This window comes from Lissotriton vulgaris, unplaced genomic scaffold (assembly GCF_964263255.1).
Source record: "Lissotriton vulgaris unplaced genomic scaffold, aLisVul1.2 SCAFFOLD_929, whole genome shotgun sequence".
NCBI lineage: Eukaryota > Metazoa > Chordata > Amphibia > Caudata > Salamandridae > Lissotriton > Lissotriton vulgaris.
This window is the reverse complement of record NW_028242548.1, coordinates 296,536-317,026: the sequence shown is the minus strand read 5'-3', so window position 1 is coordinate 317,026 and position 20,491 is coordinate 296,536. Positions and strand designations below refer to the sequence as shown.

Below are 20,491 nucleotides of genomic sequence, written 5' to 3'. Positions count from 1 at the left end.
GAACATTCCAGGATGAATCTTTACTCTACCTGGCTAAATGTCCCTTACAGTTTCCGGTTCCACTATCAAGGTGAATGTGGCTGCAGTCACTGCTTTCTGTAAATGTCCTCCTCCGGCATCTTTTGTCACAGTTCTGGCGAACGATGTCTCTATTTAAACCAACGCACAAGGCTCATTTGCAGCATCTTTCCTGGAAAGTTGTTATCTTAGTGGTGCAGATTCATCACTATATAGAACTCGTCTGTGAAGGGTGAAAATCTGCCATACATGCTGTAGTGTGCCACCAGCCTCTACAATACATTGTTGCTGTCTCCCCATCCCAAGCTCAGCCCTTGGGCGCAAGGGTATAAATAAATGGAGGAGCGACGGCTTGTGGTCACTCCTTGGAACATAACGATAGTTGTTGGGGGGCCCTCAGGTTATACTTCTGTCAGGAGTAAGGCCCATTGCCACTATGTAAAACCCCCACCCCCACCCCAGCTAATACTGGTGACGGGGACGGTTGAACCCCCTGCAGCCACCTGCAAGCGGCCCAGCGGAGTAGAGGTCAAAGGAAGGACATACCATGAGGCTAGAGAAGGCCCGTACTGTGGTGTGCTTCAAGAGGTAGCAGGACACCAGCAGGGCACAAGTCCTAAAATAAGAAGTGTGGGGACGCGGTCACCGGAAGTGATGTCACGGCAGGAAGTGACTTCACGAGAGGTGGCTTGCACCATCGGGCTCATTGCTTCCCCTCGCTCACCCCTTAGATGAGATTGCATCTGAGAATCCAGTGCGTGAGCAGCGCGCTGTGAGCTACGATCTCGTCCCAGAGAGGCCAAAGAGTGAAGTCCAGCTGTTTGGCAGTGGGGGCGGCGTCCACCCGGTAAAATAAGTGGGGGGACGCCGTCCACCTGCGTGGTACCCCGACTCGAGCCCTGGACACCAGAGATGGTGCTACCATCCTTGTGTGCTGGCATGAAGGTCTTGTGACAATCCACGCAGTGTGCGCACTGCCTACACACCGCGGTCGGTCGAGACAGACAGCATCCCAGCGCAGAGGAGGCAGCTGGCACCGCGCCACCTGCAGGTGCATACCAGATCACTTGTGCAGCCTTATATCCTCGGCGCATGCTGATGGAGAGTCGGTGAAGCCGGGCATCTCACCCCACATGGGCACCAAGCAGTGCTTTATAGGAGTCGGTGGTTTCTGGTGCTTAGCACTGCACTTAACTGTCAACATCGGCGCTTGGGACAGTCTGACACAGGGTGGCGCTGTCTGGCTTATTTCGAGATGACCACAACAACAGGTAATTAATAATTCAACATACCTTTAAAATGGCTATTACCTGCCACCCAAGCCATTCTTCTAGCTCAGGAAGCATGATATAGTCCGAATTGTCACACTTGTAGGAGTGTGATGGTTAATAGCTGTGTTGTTACTATTTTTGGCAGCCTGGTAGGGGCAATGGGCCTGATTCACAGAACTAACTTAAGACAAAATACTAAACGTACTACCATTTTGGTATTCACTGAAGGCACTTACTCATCAATGAGTAAGTGCCTTCTGTGAATACCAAAATGAGAAATGGTAGTAACTTTAGGATTTTGTCTTCAGTTATCTTCAGTAAATTCTGTGAATCAGGCCCAACGTGTGGTGCAAGGTGCAGTGGCCTCCTGACGAAAGCCCTGGCACTTTATTTTTTACAAATTAAGCACTGGTGCCAAGATTAGGAAGGGCCCTGAGGCTGTCCCAGCAATTTCCTAAACGCCGTGCGCTGGAGGTTTTCCAAGGCATCGAGGACTGCACCTGGGGACACTGTTTGCCGGTGAGCAAGTCTGTGAGGGAAAAAACTGAAGTGAAAGCTTGATATTGCAGTGGGTGCACGCCTGAGAATATTCCTAGGGGGAATAAAAACAAAGGAAGAGAAATGAGTCATGGGTAGGAGTCTGTCTAGAGGTGACAGAACCAACCACTAGAGACAATAACGCGCAACACAGGAAACTTGTGCAACATTAACACCAGAGAACTGTCAACTAGAATCACCCGACTGCGCACTGACATTTGCACTGCCACGCCACGTCCGTGCAACAACCACCACAAGTACTACCCCACCAGCGACTCATGCCTCAGTGACAGCTCTGCCACCCTTTAGTGAACTCAGGCGGAGCCCGCGACAGCTGCGGCGTCTACCGCACTACTTCCGCGCCACAAGACAAACAGATGATGCAGTCAAGAGGTCTCTGCAGCTTCACTTTGACGGGGCACAACAATATGACCTGTTTGAGACCCTTCCCAATACAGGAGATGATACAGACTATGACACTGCAATGGCTGCCTTGACAGACTTTGACCCACAACTTAATCTGGACTATCAGCGATTCAAACTGCGCCAGGCCAGGCAACGAGAAGATGAGCCAGTGAATATATTCTACACACGGCTCCTGAAGCTGGCAAGCATGTGCACTAACATTAGCCAGACGGATGAAATCAGGGCTCAGTTAATACAAGTAGGCATCCCTCAGACAGTTAATCCTGTGCCAATCTGAGATCCACCTTGAAGCAAGGGCGCATGAATTGGCACACACCCAAGCAGATGAGATGGAAGTGGCTCTAGGGAGGGGATCTGCCCAGGTGGGTTCATCCTGCACCATCAACGTGAATGAAGAGCAAGTAGATGCTATACAAAGGCCTGACCCCGCACAACCAGTGGTGTAAAACCGTTGGAGGGACAGTTTGGCAACTGTGGCTGAGAGCATGGAGTGCTGAACTCCACCAACGCCCGGGGCAGGTCCGGCACCAAGTGCAGACGCATAAATCACTTCGCCAAAGTGTGCCGCAGCGAGGGACAAGGGCTCTGATCAGGAAACAAGGACAAGGCAAAGCCCACCCTGTAGCAGCTATCAATCTAGGAGGAGGAGACTGACGGTCACCAGCAGGTTGCAGTCAAAGACTGTATGCCGGTAATGATGAAGATGACAGCAAGGTATTTACCACCTTGTTTACCAGGATTGAGGGTAACCAGAAGAGTTCCCTGCCTATGTGTATGGTGGAGATTGGTGGCACGGCAGTGAGGGCACTGATTGACACAAGGGCCTCCATCAAAGTAATGACTCATCACTGTTTGATATGCTGGTACCTCGACCAAGGCTAAAGTAAACGAAAGGAGGGATCTACACATACAGTGGCATGGATTCACTACTGGTAGTGGGGTAGTGGAAGTCGAAGCGGTGAGCAATGGGAAAGCCCAATTCCACATCACAGAAGGAAACACCGGCACGCTGCTGGGTGCTACACAGCGGAAGACCTAGGGTTCATTTTCTTTGCCCGGCAAGTCCATGACTCCCACACTACTACCACCCTGCTAGAATACCCTTAGCTGTTCGATGTGACGTCTAAAAGGCACCAAGGTCTGGTTACAGAGCGACGAGACAGAGACCAATATCACTTTGACACTGGAGGATCCCATTCCACTGGTGAGCTGAAGAGCCTGACGAGGCAAGGAGTGATTGAAGAAAGCCACTGGGCCGACCCGTGGATCTCACCCCTGTTGATTGGACCAAAACCCAAATAGACGGGAGCCATTCTATTGTGCGTGGACATGTGGCTCCCCAATAAAGCCATCCGAAGAGAACATTACCACTGTGGTGGACGACATTGTGGTGGTCCTGAATTGAACCCAATAGTTCTCCAAACTAGACAAACACTAGCTACCAACAACTGGAGTTAAAACCGGCCAGTTGATAAATCACAACCATCTCAATCCACGAGGGTCTCCGGCAGCATCAGAGGCTAAACTATCAGCAGTAGATGTGTTTCAGAAAACAATATGCAAAACCGTCTCTGGACTGGTGGGTGTTCCGAATACTAGTGATGACATTCTTATATTCTCCAATACCCTCGAGAAGCATCACAGGAGACTCAGGTCCATGCTTCAATGGCTAGCAGACTGTGGGTTGACATTCTATGAGGAATCAATAGAATTCTTCAGATATATCTTTTCGTGTTGACTTGAAGAAGATTGAGGCAAAAAGGTCCGCTTCCGTCCCACGAAATGCCACTGAGGTGCTTAGCTTCGTGAGAATGGCAAACTACTGCAACAGTGTCTTCCCAAGCATGGTGACCCTGACCGAACTGCTGAGGATACTCACTAGAGCTGATACGCCATGGGAGGGGGACTCGCGAGCTGACTTGGCATTCTGCCAAGTAAAAGGAGCACTACTGGCAGATGTCACAATGGCCTATTTCAATCCACACAGAGCTGGTGATCAATGTGAGCCTCATTGAGCTAGGAGCCGCGCTGCTGCAAGAGAATAGTGAAGGATCCTGGGTTCCAATCGCATACACTAGTAGAGCAATGTCAGACACAGAAACCAAGTATGTGCAGATCCAGTGCGAGGCGCTGGTTACTAAGTGAGCCTGCAGCCACTTCCATTTATACCTCTGTGGGTAACAATTCGGGGTCATCACAAAACACAAGCCTCTAGTCGCTCTGCTTGCAGTGACCTTCAATTTGGAGCTCTGTACCGCCCGTGGATCAACAACCCAGCCGACAACCTGTCGAGTCATCAATCAATCAATCAGGAGTTTGTATATACAGCTACTCACCTGTGAGGGTCTCAAGTCACTGAGGAGGGGGGGTGGGGGCTGCTGATCCATCTGGATGTGGAGTCATCTGCAAGGAGAGCATGTACCAGACAAGGCTGAGGAGGTTGAAGGGGCGGAAGACTTCGTGAGGATGGTGGTGCAAGACGTGTGTCCAAAGGAGCTGTCCACTGCAGGGATAACGTTAACAACCCTTGTCGACACAAGCCTCTCAAAGGCCAAAGACGCACTCCTGATGAAGCAATGGCGCAACTTCTTGGATGGGTCTAAGTCGCTGGAAGAAGACTGTACAAAAGACATTCAGCCAGTTTTATTGCATACAAGGTGAACTGAGCACCTCTAGTGAAGGCCTGCTACGCTGGGGGGGTGGAGGGGGAGGGCAAATTGTGATACCACAGCGCCTCTAGACCAGAGATGTCGAGTTGGCTCATCTGGGCCACCAAGCAGTGGTGATGACTAAAGCAAGGCTGAGAGACAAAGCGCGGTTCCCCAGCATGGACACTTTGGTGGACGAAAAGGTGCAGAGCTGCCATTCATGTGCGATGACAAGTGGAGATCCAGTCCAAGAACCAGTCCTCACAAAGGACCCATGTAAGCGGCTATAATCCTAAGTCAGCATGGACTTCGGGAGCCTACCGGACGGACGGGTGGCCCACCACAGTAATAAGGGACAATCACATCAAGTACGCAGTGGTTGAACTCATACAGTCCACTGCCTTTTCCAAGATGAATCCAGTTTTGGAGTAAAATATCCCAGAAAAAGTGAAGACAGACAATGGCTCTGTTCCAGGGGTAAGAATACAAGGAATATTTGTGGTCACTAAATATCAAGCACTCAGTGCCCCAAGCCAATGGAGAGGTGGGGAGCTTCATTCACAAACTGAACAGGGCACTCAGAATGGGTATGACAATGGGGAGGTTCTGGAGTGTTGCCTCCATACGCTCCTATGAGCCTACAGACAAACTCCCCACAACAAGCCGAACTGAGCATCAATTTAACACCTAATGCAAAGAGCCACTTGCAACTGTATCTCCTCTAGGCTTGAGTGGAAGCCCACCATATTGGATGGACAGGCCACTCAGGAGAGAAGATGTGCAAGAACAACATGGCCAGCTTGGCCCACCAAGCAATAGCCCCTGGGTTGCTGGCGGGAGACCAAGTCATAAAGTGAGACAGCCATCCGGATGGATGTTCCACACACCATCGAGAGGGAGGTTTGGAAGGTGACATCCATGGAACTATGGTCACGGTACAGCGGGGCCACACGACGGCAGCCCATAGCATGCCCTGGTTTAAACAAAAAAGCCTCCCGGTTGGGATGTAGAAACGGACCAGGAAGAAGACCAAATCACGGTCTCTCCTGATGCTGAGAGGCCAGACCGACCATCACCCTAAAGGCACAACCGAAACAACACAGTCAGGCTCGTAGGGCCATCACAGCCATCAGGGTGGTGCGTAGGGCAATCTCACACTGACACCCTGCCGGTTGGCAGACAAACTGGAGGAGGTCAGAGCCAGAAGAATGGTCTTCACTCGAACCCAGCACTAAGTCAAAGACTGAGACACTATGTGCTCACTGAATAATAAACGGGATGGTTCCAGTTACTAAAAGTTGGAAGGTATGTATAGTGCCACCCGGTCTCTACAATACATTGTTGCTGTCTCTACATCCTGAGGGCCGGGATCCATCCGAGGGTATAAATAAATGGAGGAAAGACTGATCGTGGTCACTCCTATGAACATAAGAATACGTGTTGGTGTCCCCTTTAGATATAACGCTGTCAGGAGTAAGGCCTGTTGCCACTACCATCACACATGGTACTGCTTGCTATCCTTGCGGCTTTCACAATCCTCAAACCCTTACCCACGTTTCCCATGTCTCAGCAAGGTGAGTTATTGCACATACCTCGGGGTTTCACCGTGGTACCATCCCGGAGTACGGTTGCTGTCTGACACAGCATGGCTCCTGTTCTCATGCCTTAGCACCTCAGGGTCACAGTGACCTTTAGCCTGGTCCGCAAGCCCGCTCATTCCACTTTTCTTGCAGAGCGAAAAGATTTATTTTGTCCTGACTTTCTGCAATGGGACATGTAAGTGGGGAAACAGATTGAAGAGCAAAATAGCAGCATTTATGGGGATTCAGGGAAGAAGGACATCTAGTGGCCAGAGGGGAAAAATACAAAAGCAACAGAAAGTATTCTGATCTGTGGGATACGTTAATACAAGATTGAGAAAAGTAATTTCAAGGCAATTCGGTACGGTCAGAACTGGAAAACTATTTAAAGATGCTGTTCAGAACATCTTGGCTTCACAACATTTGAGGATCCATCTTCATCGTGTCCCTCGCCCCTTCACTTACTTTCATCCTCTCATGAACCTAAGGTTTGGGTTTGCTAGCTTTCTAGAATTTTGCTTTATTGCCTAAATAATTGTTTTATTTTTGCCTTATATTATTTGCCTTAGGTAAAGAGTTATTACTTTTTCTTAGTTTTTTTACTTCTTGATTTTTCCTCTCTTTGGGGTTTTACTGTTCCAAGATAGCTTTTTCTTCTGCCACATTCAGCCTATCAAAATAAAATCTTTTTGACAGTTCAAAACCTTCTTTTTAAATATTAAAAAGTCACTCATATGTAGGCCTTATTGCCTATAAGGAAGGTTATATGAGATATAAAAGTAGGACATGTAAAAGTATTCTGTTTCACATGTCCTTACAGTGAAAAAAGCTCCAATGCTGAAAAGCTGGCTACTCTGTAGGAAAACACTGGGTTACACTATTACAGTTAATCCTAATTTTAGGCTGTAAGCAGCTAAAAAAAAATCTAATTTAATTGTTAAATCATATTTTGAATCAATATTAAGGAAAGGTAGTTGTAAAAGGTTACCTTTTCCCTATCTGAAGTTACTGGAATCTGATCTGAAATTTTATCTCCCACTTCTTTAAGTCAGTATTTAACATGTGAATGGGTGTAAACAACATGGGAACTTGCTCAAAAGACAGGGAAAAAGACCATGGGTGTGGGGAGGTGGTGTTGTACCTGGAACTTGATTATCAATAACTTCAAAGAATCCTACCCTGTCACAAGCAGATGCAGGTAACACCCACACCTGTTCCCTTCTTTAGTTCCCCTAGCTAGACCATCCCCAATCCCAGTGGGCCTCTTGTTAACATCACAGTGTCAAATCCTCCTGGAAGGTTAAGACCTGCTTGACAGGTCTTCAGGGGTTTCACGTGCTACTCTGGCTTTCAAAGGGGGAAAGCTGGAACCCAAAACAATCTGTACATCTACTGCCTGGTCGCTGAACCCTCGAACCCTGCTTTGTTCTACAAGACGTCTGTCTCTGGGTTTTGTAGGGGGGTAGAGTGCAGGGATTTTGGTGCCCAGGTTTTTTTTACAGCATAAGACAGTTGTAATCTTGAAAATGCCCAAAGAACGTAGGGTTAGTCCCGGGAACCTTCACCCCTTGCTTAGACCACGCCCAGGGGTCATTTTAACCCACTACCTTGTACCAGCCATAAAGTGGCATATCTAGGCAACAACTTCGGAACACTCCCCGACCTGAGGAAGATTAGAAGAAGACGGGACCTGCTGCCTGCAACCTGAGAAGGTTGACTGGACCTGATCTCTCTTGGACCCAAGACAAAGAAGTGAACTCCAAGGTTACAAGAGGCCTTTCCTGCAGCGAGGCAGCTACAAGTGGACCTGAACAGAACTCTGCCTGGCAGCCAGTGAGCCTCTAAGTGTTTCCCCTGGGGTCCTGAGTGGCTTCAGAAGTGTACACTTATGATGGATTGGGACTTAAAGGACTAAAGCCAGAAGGTAAAATCTCTGACTAGGGTGAATCTGGTTAGTGTATCTGACCCGCTCTCCATCCCAGTCAGCGTCAAATTGCATCTACAAACTGCTCTACCGCGACCATTGGCCATTATTTCTAATTAAAAATGTAAAAATTAGTAACTCCAGTTCCCCTAACTGTATGTTTGTCACTTTAGTGTCATTCTGTTTATTCCACTGTACTCAATTCTTCTATTTTAATTTGGAATTTGAATTGTTTTGCATTTCAACTTTATCACTGTTTTGATACAGCATACATATTCAAACATTTCCACTAAGTTAAGCCGGTCTGCTCTGTCATAGCTACCAGGGAGTGAGCTCAGGGTTATTGAGTGACTCTAGTGGTTCACCCTGTCAAGGGATTTTGATTATTACTTAAGGTGGGTACTTAATCTTCCACAACAAACAATCAACTTTCTTACAACTTTGCTGCCTGAACAAAGACTGCAGTAACATGAGGATGGCCAAGTAGTGTCATCCATGGATATGTGAGTTGGTTCCCTTCCTACCCTGTCTGCACCACTGTGCCTAGCATGGAAGCGGACCTGGCTACAATTCACAACTGCCGCATATGTAGCGTTGCAGCAGTGGAAATGTTAGAATGTGGAGCAGATTCAGTTATCGGCCAAAATGTAAGCTCTACTCAAGGTATGTATCTGTCATTTGTGCTTCTCACGTGGTTCTCGTATTTAAATTAAAAGCTCAAAATAACCCCCAATTATTATAATTAAGGCTCCCAGTTTTCAGTTTGTACTGTCTTTACAGAGAAATACAGACAGAAAACAATCCGTTTACTGTCGGCATACATTTTTTAAAGCAGAAAATGCTGAAAATTGTCCTTTAAGAGAGAGACTGTGCATGCTGTCCTTTATAAATTCCAGGCCAACCGCTGATCAGGTAGAGACCCTAGGGAGTTAAAAAGCAGGATGATATTTCTTTAAATATAAAAATATATTAACACAGATTTGTACAAAATGCTAATATTTATCTGTGGGTGTAGTGTTTTGTAATTTGTCTGCTTAATTTGCTAGAACGCGACAGGCATCAAAGTTTGAGTGCATGTTTATAAGATAATAAATATGGAAATCTACAATTTTATGACTCCATTGATTCTCAAAACACTAAATAACTATGGATAAATACCAATATGATGGCAAAAAATAAATATGGATACATAAAGGCAGAAATGTTAAAAAAAAAAAAAATCGGGAGTCCCGATTACAATTAAATGAAGGTCACTATAAACGACAACGAGATTGTTTTCTTTTCAATCTTTTTCTTGTTTTATTTATTCATTTTAAATTAAGAAAAAAAACAGTATGAAAGGAACAAGCAGTAAACTTCACAGAGTTCCCCATTAGCTCAATTCAAAATACAAAGACACTTCGACGAGAAGAGAATACACTGTAAAACCCTCATAGCATAGGGAGTACAAGGCAAGCATGCAGTTGAGGGACAAATCTTTAAGGAACAGAGACTACTTGTGTTTATGCACGTTTCACAAACGATTGTCAATATTGCATCCCTAAAAGTAGTACTTGAATACTCAGTTACGGTCATGCGAGTCTGAAATGAATTGGTATCTGTACTAAGCATTCGATTATAAAAATAAAACGATACTTTTTCACGTTTATGGCGTCACTTCTACTTGTGTAACACATCCATGCCCACCAGGAATGGTGCAACAACTTTGTTTTAAAGAATGGATTTTACAGTAGGATCGTTTAGAAGGTCATACATTTTTCTGAGAAATGTTAAATCCTTGTCTAAGATGCCTAAACATGTCCACACAATACTGAATTTAAGCTTACTAGAGAATCTCCTTATAACTGCTTGTGTACTTCATCTCAGAAGGGTGTACTTTTAATCCTGCAAGATCTTAGCTGAGGGGCTACAGTTCTTCCTACCAAAACATATTTACAAAATCATAGGATTGTTGCCTAATGGCTTTTCAACGCTCACACACGGTATGACCTTAAAATTATGTTCAACATGAAAACTATTTGATGCTACAAATTTGACAGGCATACATGTGTTGGATCTGCTAACAAAAGGAAAACATATCAGTGAAAATTATAAAACAACACAATTATATTTCAGTTACAACTGTTTAAAAGTTATGCGACTACAACAGATCACAGACAATCACATTTTCAAGCAAACTTACCTGCTTATCAGCATTGCAGTTATGACCGGCTCCCATCCTGAATGGAGAACAATCCTAGTGGCGGGATGTTTAGAAGCTATAACAACCCATATTGGAGTTAGAACCATGAAAAAAGCACCAACTAGTGGAGATATGTAGGAATGTGACCCTGAAAGAGATCCAGAAGATCAAATCAATGCCATAGTCTTGTGTTATTTCTAAATGATCACTGAAAGACACATCTTTATAAAACTGTACCTTGTTATTAGCAATCTTAGCACAGAGGATGCTTTTATTGCTCACATGTAGAGAACGTGATCACAATTCTTGGCTTGACAAATAAAATACCTTAACTGAAAAATTACATTTCAGATGTGAATAAAATTGCAGCCAATGCACTTTATACACCTCCAATATGCATCACACTCAAGTATCAGAAGTAAGATCTCTATTTAGATATCAGTATGCTTGAGAATGAGTTTGAGAAAACCAGAGTTCTTATATGGTCTTTATCCACCTATGCATTTGAAAAATGAAAAAAATAATAATACAAACATTTCCAACTCATATTTCATTGTACAGTGAGAAAGACATTACTCCCAATCAACTAGTTCCGCTTTCTCTCATGAATATCCTATATAGCAGTTCCATTCATAAACCATGCCGCTGGTTGTTCCCAAGTGAATAGCGGAGTTGTAGGCTAAGGATCGCTCTTGATAACAAGATAATCTATAACCCTAATGTGTGGGTACTCCCTGTTTATCTTGTTGGCAACCATTAGTAAAAATAGCACATATTTTCAAGAAGAGACTCGAGCTAGGCTACAAGCCATGGAAATAACTGAATGCTCAAACTTGGCAATCAAGCTATATGATACATCAGTAGAACATTGTGACATTTTGTGTAGACAATACCATATGCATATGGGCTATTTTCTTATCTCCCGAATTGGGACCATGTTCTATAAAACTATATGTAATCTTTGTATTTGTGGAGTTTAAAAGAAGAACATTTACTGATACAACAGGCTGTTGTCAATACTAACCCCCACAAACTATACAACTTAATATGATAATTATTTTCACTAGGAGGAATTGCATGTTTTTTACGGTGGCTTTAAAAAATCTTTCAAAGTGATGTACACTTTTCTGGGGTGACAAAAAGTTTATACTCCAGGAAGACAAAGGGGCTGTCTGGCTCAATGGCACTGGCTTGCTCTGGAGCAATTGCCCTCCCAACTGGTTCTGAAAGTAGCTGTTTCTGAAATCATGAACACACACACGAACACACACACACACACACACACACACACACACGAACACACACACACACACACACACACACACACACGAACACACACACGAACACACACACACACACACACACACACACACACACACACACACACACACACACACACACACACACACACACACACACACACACACACACACACACACACACACACACACACACACACACACACACACACACACACAAACACACACACAAACACACACACACACACACACACACACACGGATCAGCCGCACCTTCTTTGAAAAGAAAAGATTTGTTCAAGACAGTCATCTAAACTGTGTCTCAAATGATCCCTATTTCTGAAATCTGAAGAATAAGGCTCTGAATTTCGATCTTATGTTGAGATATCAAATATTCAAAGTTACTCTTCAGTACTTGTTGATAAAGGGCCATTTATGCGAGTGGCGAAGTACTCTACTTTGCATATCTGTTGTCCTATAAATAGCATGTCTTGCTAGTAAGCAGAGAAGTATGTCTGTCACAGATCTCTGTAAGCCTGCTCTCCAACAACCCCCAATATGGCATAGTTTGAACTAGAAGCCTCGATGGGTTTCTCATAATAGGAGAGGTTAGCTTGATTAGGGCAGTTCTTGTAATACCTAAGCTGAAGTTTCTGTGCCAGGAAAGCCTCAGTAAGTTGCCACTTCTTTTCTGCCTGCTGAACTTGCCATTTCTCAGCCTTCAGGTCAGCTGTAAACCATTGGGTCTGGCGATATGAGAATGTTTAATCACAGGAGGTATATCACAGGAGGTATATTATGTTCAAAGACAATAGACAATTAAGACACTTAAGAAAGCTTCTCTAGGCTGGTAGTTAATAAGGTAGACGTCCAAAGTTTTGTAATCTCTTACACAGCCTCATCATAACTGATTTGAGACCAGGAGAGGGACTATATCAAATTGGTCAGTGAGAGGCACTGAAATTATATCTCCCTACAGTGTCAGGAATCTTCCAAGGCCTGCTGTGGATGTCCAGGGGCTGAGGCAGCCACACCTACGCCCTCCATTTTGTGTAACCCTACACACAAGGAATCCCTTTAAGGGTTCCTGTGCTCAAAGCACAAGTTAATTACCTTTGGTAACAATATATCTGTAAGAGACAATAGTTAGTGATAGATTCCTTACCTTAAAATTACCCCCAGGGATCCGGAAAGCTTTCGTCATCATTACCCCTGCGCGTCGGAAGTTGGTGTCGTGCTGCTCCGTGTCCGTCGTAGGCGTCGTGATCACCGGGATGACGTCGCAGCAGCTACTTAGACACCGCCCTTGCGCGCGGACGTCAGTTCTGTATATGACTTTCTGCGCCAGGAACACAGAGCCATGCAAGATACCGACCACTGGTGCATTGAAACTATGGCTCCAAAATCAGTTCCCAGAACGGGGAGGATAGGTGGGGCGGTAAGGAATCTATCACTAACTAATGTCTCTTACAGATATATCGTTACCGAAGGTAAGTAATTTGTGCATCTGAAAGAGACATGTTCGAGATAGATTCCTTACCTTAGAATGGATACCCCAGCAATACCAACTCCGGTGGTGGGTCTGCGAACCAAGATCACACCAGAAAGACACAGAGAACAGAACGGCCAAAGAAGCTGCCGCTCCGGACTTGGTTGTCAAGGCAATAATGCTTAGTAAAAGTGTGCAGTGAGGCCCACGTGGCTGCCTGAAAGATGTCTTGCAGGTGGACACCACGTCCCAATGCCGTAGTAGCTGCTGTTGTCCTGGAGGAATGGGAACATAGCCCCACCGGAGTTTCCTTTTTAGTCAGTGAATATCAGGTTTTATATACAAGACGACCCAGCGGGAGATAGTCCTCTTGTGTACAGCCCAGCATTTCTTGGCACCTACGTAGCCAACAAAGAGCTGGTCATCCTCCCGGAACTGTAGTGTGCGGTTCAGGTAAAAGGAGAGCGCAAGTTTTGGGTCCAGGCGGTGGAGCCTCTCTTCCTCTCTAGAAGGGTGCGGAGGTAGAAAGAAAGTCAGCAAGGCGATTGTTTGCCCGATGTGGAAGGCAGTAACAGCCTTTGGCAAGAAGGAAGGACAAGTGCGAAGCACAACCATGTCCATATGAACAGACAGAAAAGGAGGTTTACATGAAAGAGCCTGGAGCTCCCTCACGCGCCTCGGGAGGTGACGGCAACCAGGAAAGCAGTCTTTGAAGTTAGTAAACGAAGAGGACAGTTGTGAAGCGGCTCAAAAGGAGCGCACATCAAATAAGTAAGAACCAGATTCAAGTCCCACTGCTGCATCACAAACGAAATAGGAGGGAAAAGGTGAGTAATGCCTTTGAGAAATCTACTTACGGCGGGAGACTTGAAAAGAGAGGGCTGATCATGGAGCCCGAGAAAGGCCGAAATTGCTGAAAGGTAGCCCTTAATAGAGCCCAAAAGAGCCCTGCCGGGCCAAAGAAAGAACTTCTGAAAGAGGGACAGAAAGGGGATTTACAGCCTTTGCTGTGCACGATGCCACAAATGTATTCCACCTGCAGGAATATACCGATTTAGTGGAGGGACGCCTGGCTACCAGAATGATATCACAGACTTCAGGAGGCAAGTCAAATGGAATCAACTGTCGTCGCTCAATCTCCATGCAAGGAGGTGAAGGCTGGACAGGTTCGGGTGGAGGACCGTCCCCTGTTGCTGCGACAGAAGATCCTCCCAAAGAGGCAGTCGGATCGGGGGATCCTTGCTCATACTGAGTAGCTCGGGATACCAAACTCTTCGAGCCCAGTCCGGGTCCACAAGAATGACTTGGGCCCGGTCACGCCTGATAGTCTTCAGCACACTGGGCAGAAGTGGTATAGGCGGAAAAGCATACAATAGACCGCAACTCCACTCATGACGAAAAGCGTCGCCGAGCGAGTGCCGCCTTGGAAATTTCAACGTGCAGAACTGCTGACATTGTGTGTTCTCTTCGTTGGCGAATAGATCTAACGAAGGTTCTCCCCACTGTTGAAAGAGACCCTGCGCCACCTCCGAGTGAAGACACCATTCATTATCCATCATGCATCTGCGGCTGAGTTTGTCCGCCCTGGCATTCAAAGAACCTGCCAAGTGTTGAACCACCAAGAAAATGACTTGATGTTCCAGCCATGTCCAGAGACGCAGAGCCTCCTGACATAGGGTCCAGCATCCCACCCGCTTTGCTTGTTGCAGTACCACATGGCGGTGGTGTTATCCGTGAACACCTGCACTACCCTCGCCTTGACAGAGGGAAGGAATGCCTACAGTGCAAGTAGGATCGCCCGGAGCTCCAGAAGGTTAAAATGGAGCCTGGACTCCGCTGGAGACCAGAGGCCTCTGATCTCCGCCTCTCCCATGTGGCCGCCCCATCCCAGGAGGGACGCATCCATCACCACAGTGCGCTTTGGTTGGGGAAGGGAGAGGGATCTGCTACTGCCCCAAGATTGGTTCGTGAGCCACCACTGCAACTGTTGTGCAGTGCTCTCCGAGATCTGGACGTACTCTGACAGGTCCCCTTGATGCTGCGCCCACTGGAACTTTAGGTCCCACTGAAGAGCCCACATATACCACATGGCATGATTGAGTAGCAGGATGCAGGAGGCCATGAGGCCCAGCAGTCTCAAGGTCATCCTGACCGAAACCCAGGACAAGGGCTGAAAGATCGGAAATATAGCCTGAATGTCCTGGACTCGTTGTTCGGGAGGATAAACCAGAAACTGCGCCGTGTCCAGACCCGCTCCGATAACAAGGAGCTTCTGAGAGGGAGTCATGTGCGACTTTAGCACGTTGATGGAGAACCCCAGCAAATGCAGGAGGTCAGCCGTAGTCTGGAGGTGAAAGACGACAGCCTGGGGCGAGCCCGCCTTCAACAACCAATCAACGAGATAGGGGGAGACTGAAAACTCATCTGCGCAGATGAGCTGCGACCACCCCCATCACTTTTGTGAACACCCGAGGGGCGCTGGTAAGGCCAAAAGGGAGCACAGTGAACTGAAAGTGCTTGTGGCCTACCGTGAACCGCAGGTAACACCGGTGGGCCGGCAGGACGGGGATATGAAAGTAAGCATCCATCAAGTCCAACGCTACCATCCAGTCTTGCAGGTCTAGAAAAGACAAGACCTGCGCAAGTGTGAGTATATTGAACTTCTCCTTCTGGAGGAAGCGATTGACGTTCCAAAGGTTTAAGATAGAACGCAGGCCCTTGTCCTTTTTCAGAATCAAGAAGTAGTGGGAGTAACGACCACAACCTACTTCTGGTGTCAGAACGCGCTCGATGGCCCCCTTGGCCAAGAGGGCCGCAACTTTCTGCTGGGGAAGTGGCAAGTGATCCCCCGACATGTTGTGGTACTGAGGTAGCATGGCTGGAGGGGTGGTCTCGAAGGAGAAGGAGTAGCCCCTTTGGACAATCTGTAAAACCCACCTGCCCGTAGTGATGGTGCCCCTGTGGGGGAGGTGATGGCAAATCCTGCCGCAAACTGGCGTTTGGTGGGCCTGAAACACCGGACTAGGAAGGTTTGGTGGCAGTGGTGGCAGGGGAGGTGGTGGACTGACCCCCCCGCTGGCCGCGTGACCCACCTCGGCGGGTCCCACGTCTGCGGCTGCCCTGAGACTGTCGCTGCACAGGCCTGTGGCCTTGAAACAAACGTGTTTTGGGCGCCCCTTCCTTGGCCACGAAAGGAGCAAAAAGCAGAAGCCGAAGGAGTGAGCGTGGTCAAAAGGCCAGAGGACTTGGCCGTAGGCCGCAAGTCCTTAAAACGCTCCAACGCACTGTCTGCCTTATCGCCAAAAAGGCGAGTGCCATCAAAAGGCAAGTCCATCAAGGTGTTCTGGACATCCCTGGAAAAGCCGGTTGTCCTCAGCCAGGCATGACGTCATAGCGCCACTGTCGTGGAAATCGCTCTGCTGAGCGAGTTGGCGGTGTCAAGGCCACAAAGAATCGTGAACTTGGGTGCATCTTTCGCCTCAGCAATAGCTTGGGAGAACACCGTCCGGGCCTCCTCCAGACACTGAGGTAGCATGTGCACCACCAAATCCCACACAGAGTGGGAATAACGGCCCACGCGGCATGCGGTGTTCACAGACCGCAACCCTGAACTGGCAGAAGAGAACATTTTCTTCCCAAACTGCTCCTGTTTCTTGGATTCCCTGTCTGGAGGTGCAGAAGGGAATGCGCTCGGAGATGAAGAGGCTTGGACAACCAAGCTCTCAGGGGTAGGGAGTTAGGAGAGGAAAATGGGGTCGTCCGGGGCCGGGCGATGGTGTCGGGCCACGTGAAGAACCAGGTTTTAGAACCCAGCGGCGCCAGGGGAAACGCCCGATGCCTTCGGGCTCACCTGTCTTAGAATACAGAGACACAGGATACTTCTCGGTGACGTCAAAGACCAAGTTTATTGGCTGCAACCAGGAACAGAGGTCTACGAAGCACAACACGGGTGGTTCGCTAGAGACTGCACAAATTCATAGAGCGGAGCATCGTCTTTTATGCTAAAAATCACATTCCTGGCTAGCATCAATTACATACAAACGGGCCAATCAAATGATGACATTTCATACATATCGCATGACGACAAACCCACTTTCCGTTGTCCAGCCCACCAGAAATGACCAAGCAAAATCCAACATTCCTGCTTGAACAGACCGGACGGACCCATAATGAAAGACCTCAACCCATATCAGTAATTAAGCCATAAAGGAAGGAACAGAAGAAGATGAGAAGCAAGATAGAAGGGTGTGTGCATATACCATAAACTCAGCAATGTCCTGCTCTTTGATCTCTATCTGACCAGCTGCCTAACAAGGAACTGGCTCAAAGAGGTCAGCCTCGGGCAAGGGAGTCAGCTCGTTCAGGTCATACAAAAGTCAGCTAAAGGTGTACGTGTCCCAAGGACTCGTTCGGCCGTAGTCATCGGCCTATGTGAGGGCAACCACACAAAATTGCTACCGTACACAAAATGGAACCCGAAGGTTCGAACGAAATCCCTGAATACGTAGTGTTTCCATAGATCGTTTATGGAGAAAACACTGTTACATACCGCACACGTCATTTGCGGTCCGCTGATACCAAAATCGTCTAGATGCGACGACCTTTATTGAACAGGTTCAGAATCACGGAACCTCACATGTTCCTATCCACAGGATCCCCTGTGTTGGGCCTGGACCAGGTACCCAAAAGAACGTCAGAAAGTGCATCATTAAAGGGCAGCAAGTGCTCCACACAGGAAGAAGCCGGCCTAAGCACTTCTGTTAGGAGGTTAATCATGATGGCCACCGTAGGGTGCTCCAGGTGGAGAGTCTCAGCCGCCCTACGCAACACCACTGAATAAGTACCACCCTCCACTGTAGCCACAGTAGAAGGAGGCAGTGCTCCAGGTTCTGGAAAGAAATCCAGATCACATGTGTCCTCTGCCCAGTCCGGGTCTAACTCGCATTGGGCTGCAAGAGGGTCTTCAAACCCCTTCCAGTCCTCCCTGTCCTCTGTAACCTGCTGGGGAGGTGGTAAAGAAGGAGGAGGATGGAGAAAGGGATAAAAATTCCCTGTTCGTATCGGCGTAGATAGACACTGGTTCAGTACCGTCTCCATGGAAGCCGGGGACAACATCGGCCGCCGCTGGCAGTGCCGTAGACGCCGATGTCGGTGGAGGTCATACGAGTTCAACCGACATCGGCTGGGATCCATGCATGGATCCATGGGGGTCTAGCGGCGCCGAGGCCATAGCCGTTGACAACGTCGGGCAGGAGCCATTAACGAAGAAGGGCGAGGACCCTCAGTCAGACCCACGGAGCCCGAAGGCATGCCGGGAGGGCCCGACGGGCTAAAGAGACGGCCCATGGCTGACAGAAATTCCTGCAGCTGGGCCAGAGTCGCCGACGGACCCGGTAAAGGCGGGTAGGCCGTTGGCAACTGCGTAGGCTCCGTTGGAGACGCGGGGGTGGCACCACCGGCATCCTCAGCTGTGTCGCGCGACAGGCCAAGCGGCGTCGCTTCTTTGACTGCTTGTGCTTCGTTTTACCTGACCTCAAGTGCGAAGACTTCGTCGAACGATGGTGGTGGCTCTGCGACCGGTCCCTCTACCGGCCACGGGACCAGGACCTTGAACAGCATGGAGCCGACTCCCGGGCCTCAAGCAACATTCGGGACCGGGCCACAAGCAACATTCGGGACCGCTCTCGCAAAGTTTTCGGAGCCAAGTTGGGGCACGCCGTGGGGTCATGGTCGCGCCCCAGGCAGTAGAGACACTCACGGTGCAGGTTTCGTCACCGACATCATGTGGGGACAAAACTTGCAAGACTTGAAACCAGGCATCCCTACAACACCAGGAGTCAAAGACTCAAAAAAGAAAGAATCAAAAGTCCGAAAAAACTCAGTCAAAAATTGATTGGGGGTAGCGCTCTCTCCGGATTTGCGCTTGCTGGCGTGGAAAAAGAAAGAACTGATGACAGTGCGCTAGCTGCCGCGACATCATCCCGGCGATCACAACGCCTACGAAGGAAACAAAACTGCACGACCCACTATCCGACGCGCAGGGGTACTGCTGACGAAAGTTTTCCGGATCCAGTCTGACACCTGCGGGTAATTCTAAGGTAAGGAATCTTTCTCTAACGTGTCTCTTTCGGATCAGTAAAGCACAGATCAGTAAAGCACACACACCACCTTACTCCATACTCGCTCTGTATTATTCATTCTTAGTGGACACACAATATTCACCCATGTATCTAAAGGATGGAAAGACTAACCAGTTGAGAAAGACTACTGCGAATAGTAAAGATCTGAGGCATCTCTCCTGAAAGGCAAGAGACAAAAAGGTTTGATCCTTGCACTAAAATTAATGCTAATTTCTCCAAGCAGGGTGACAGTAGGCAGGACTTTAGTCATTGGCCCTTTGAGGGGTGCATTCTAGATGCCCCTCCTGACCTGAGCTCAGAACCATGGACCGTGGTCTCAATTAATTTGGTTAATGATGACCTTTCCTCCAGCTGGAAACAGGCTTTTCTTAGCTTGTTTTAGCTCTCTGACTTAACCAGGATGTTAGGGAGCCCACTGACCTAGGAGGGCGCAATATGGACTTCATTTTTGTCCCCTCTAATTAAAATCAACTCAAATGTATGCTTGTCCTGGTCAGACCAGGTCTTGAATGAGTTCAGTATCCTAAATCCTGTCTAAACCTCTACTCCGTGTCAATGTTTATGAGCTACAAATGCATTTAAACAGATTTTACCTTTCCTTTCCCCACAGTTTCAATTGAATTTAAAAAAGCTTCATCCTTCCTATTTAATCTAAAAGTTAGATTTTGTATATTTTTTGTGAAATATATAAAATATGTGGTTTGTGTATTTGATTAATGCTTATTTCTGTATTTTTGTGAATTGTTTTGCAGTTTAAATAACAGAAATTGCTTAGACAGGAGTCCCCTGTTTCCAGTAATGACTCAACAGTGGTCCCCGGATTCCATTAAGTATTCAGTGGGTTCTCCGAGTCCAAGTAATTTTTAAGTGGGGGTCCACAGAAGTTAAAAGTTTTAGAAGCACTGCGCTAGAACTGCTCCACTTCCCCAGGATGGTTTCTGTAGTCAGGTTTAGCTAGTGGATGGGGATATAGAACAAAGCTCTCCCATCAGGCGAGCTTAAGACGTAAATAAAAAG

The 20,491-nt window shown here is 47.5% G+C and overlaps 1 protein-coding gene across 1 annotated transcript in view; it reads right to left on the bottom strand.

Moving 5' to 3' along the window:
- SLC41A2 (solute carrier family 41 member 2) overlaps window positions 1-20,491 on the bottom strand; it is a 416,626-nt gene that overhangs the window by 129,289 nt on the left and 266,846 nt on the right. The window contains exon 7 of the mRNA XM_086948344.1: window positions 10,587-10,734. Coding sequence (XP_086804470.1) covers window positions 10,587-10,734 — 148 coding nt within the window. The remainder of the gene's footprint in view (window positions 1-10,586; window positions 10,735-20,491) is intronic.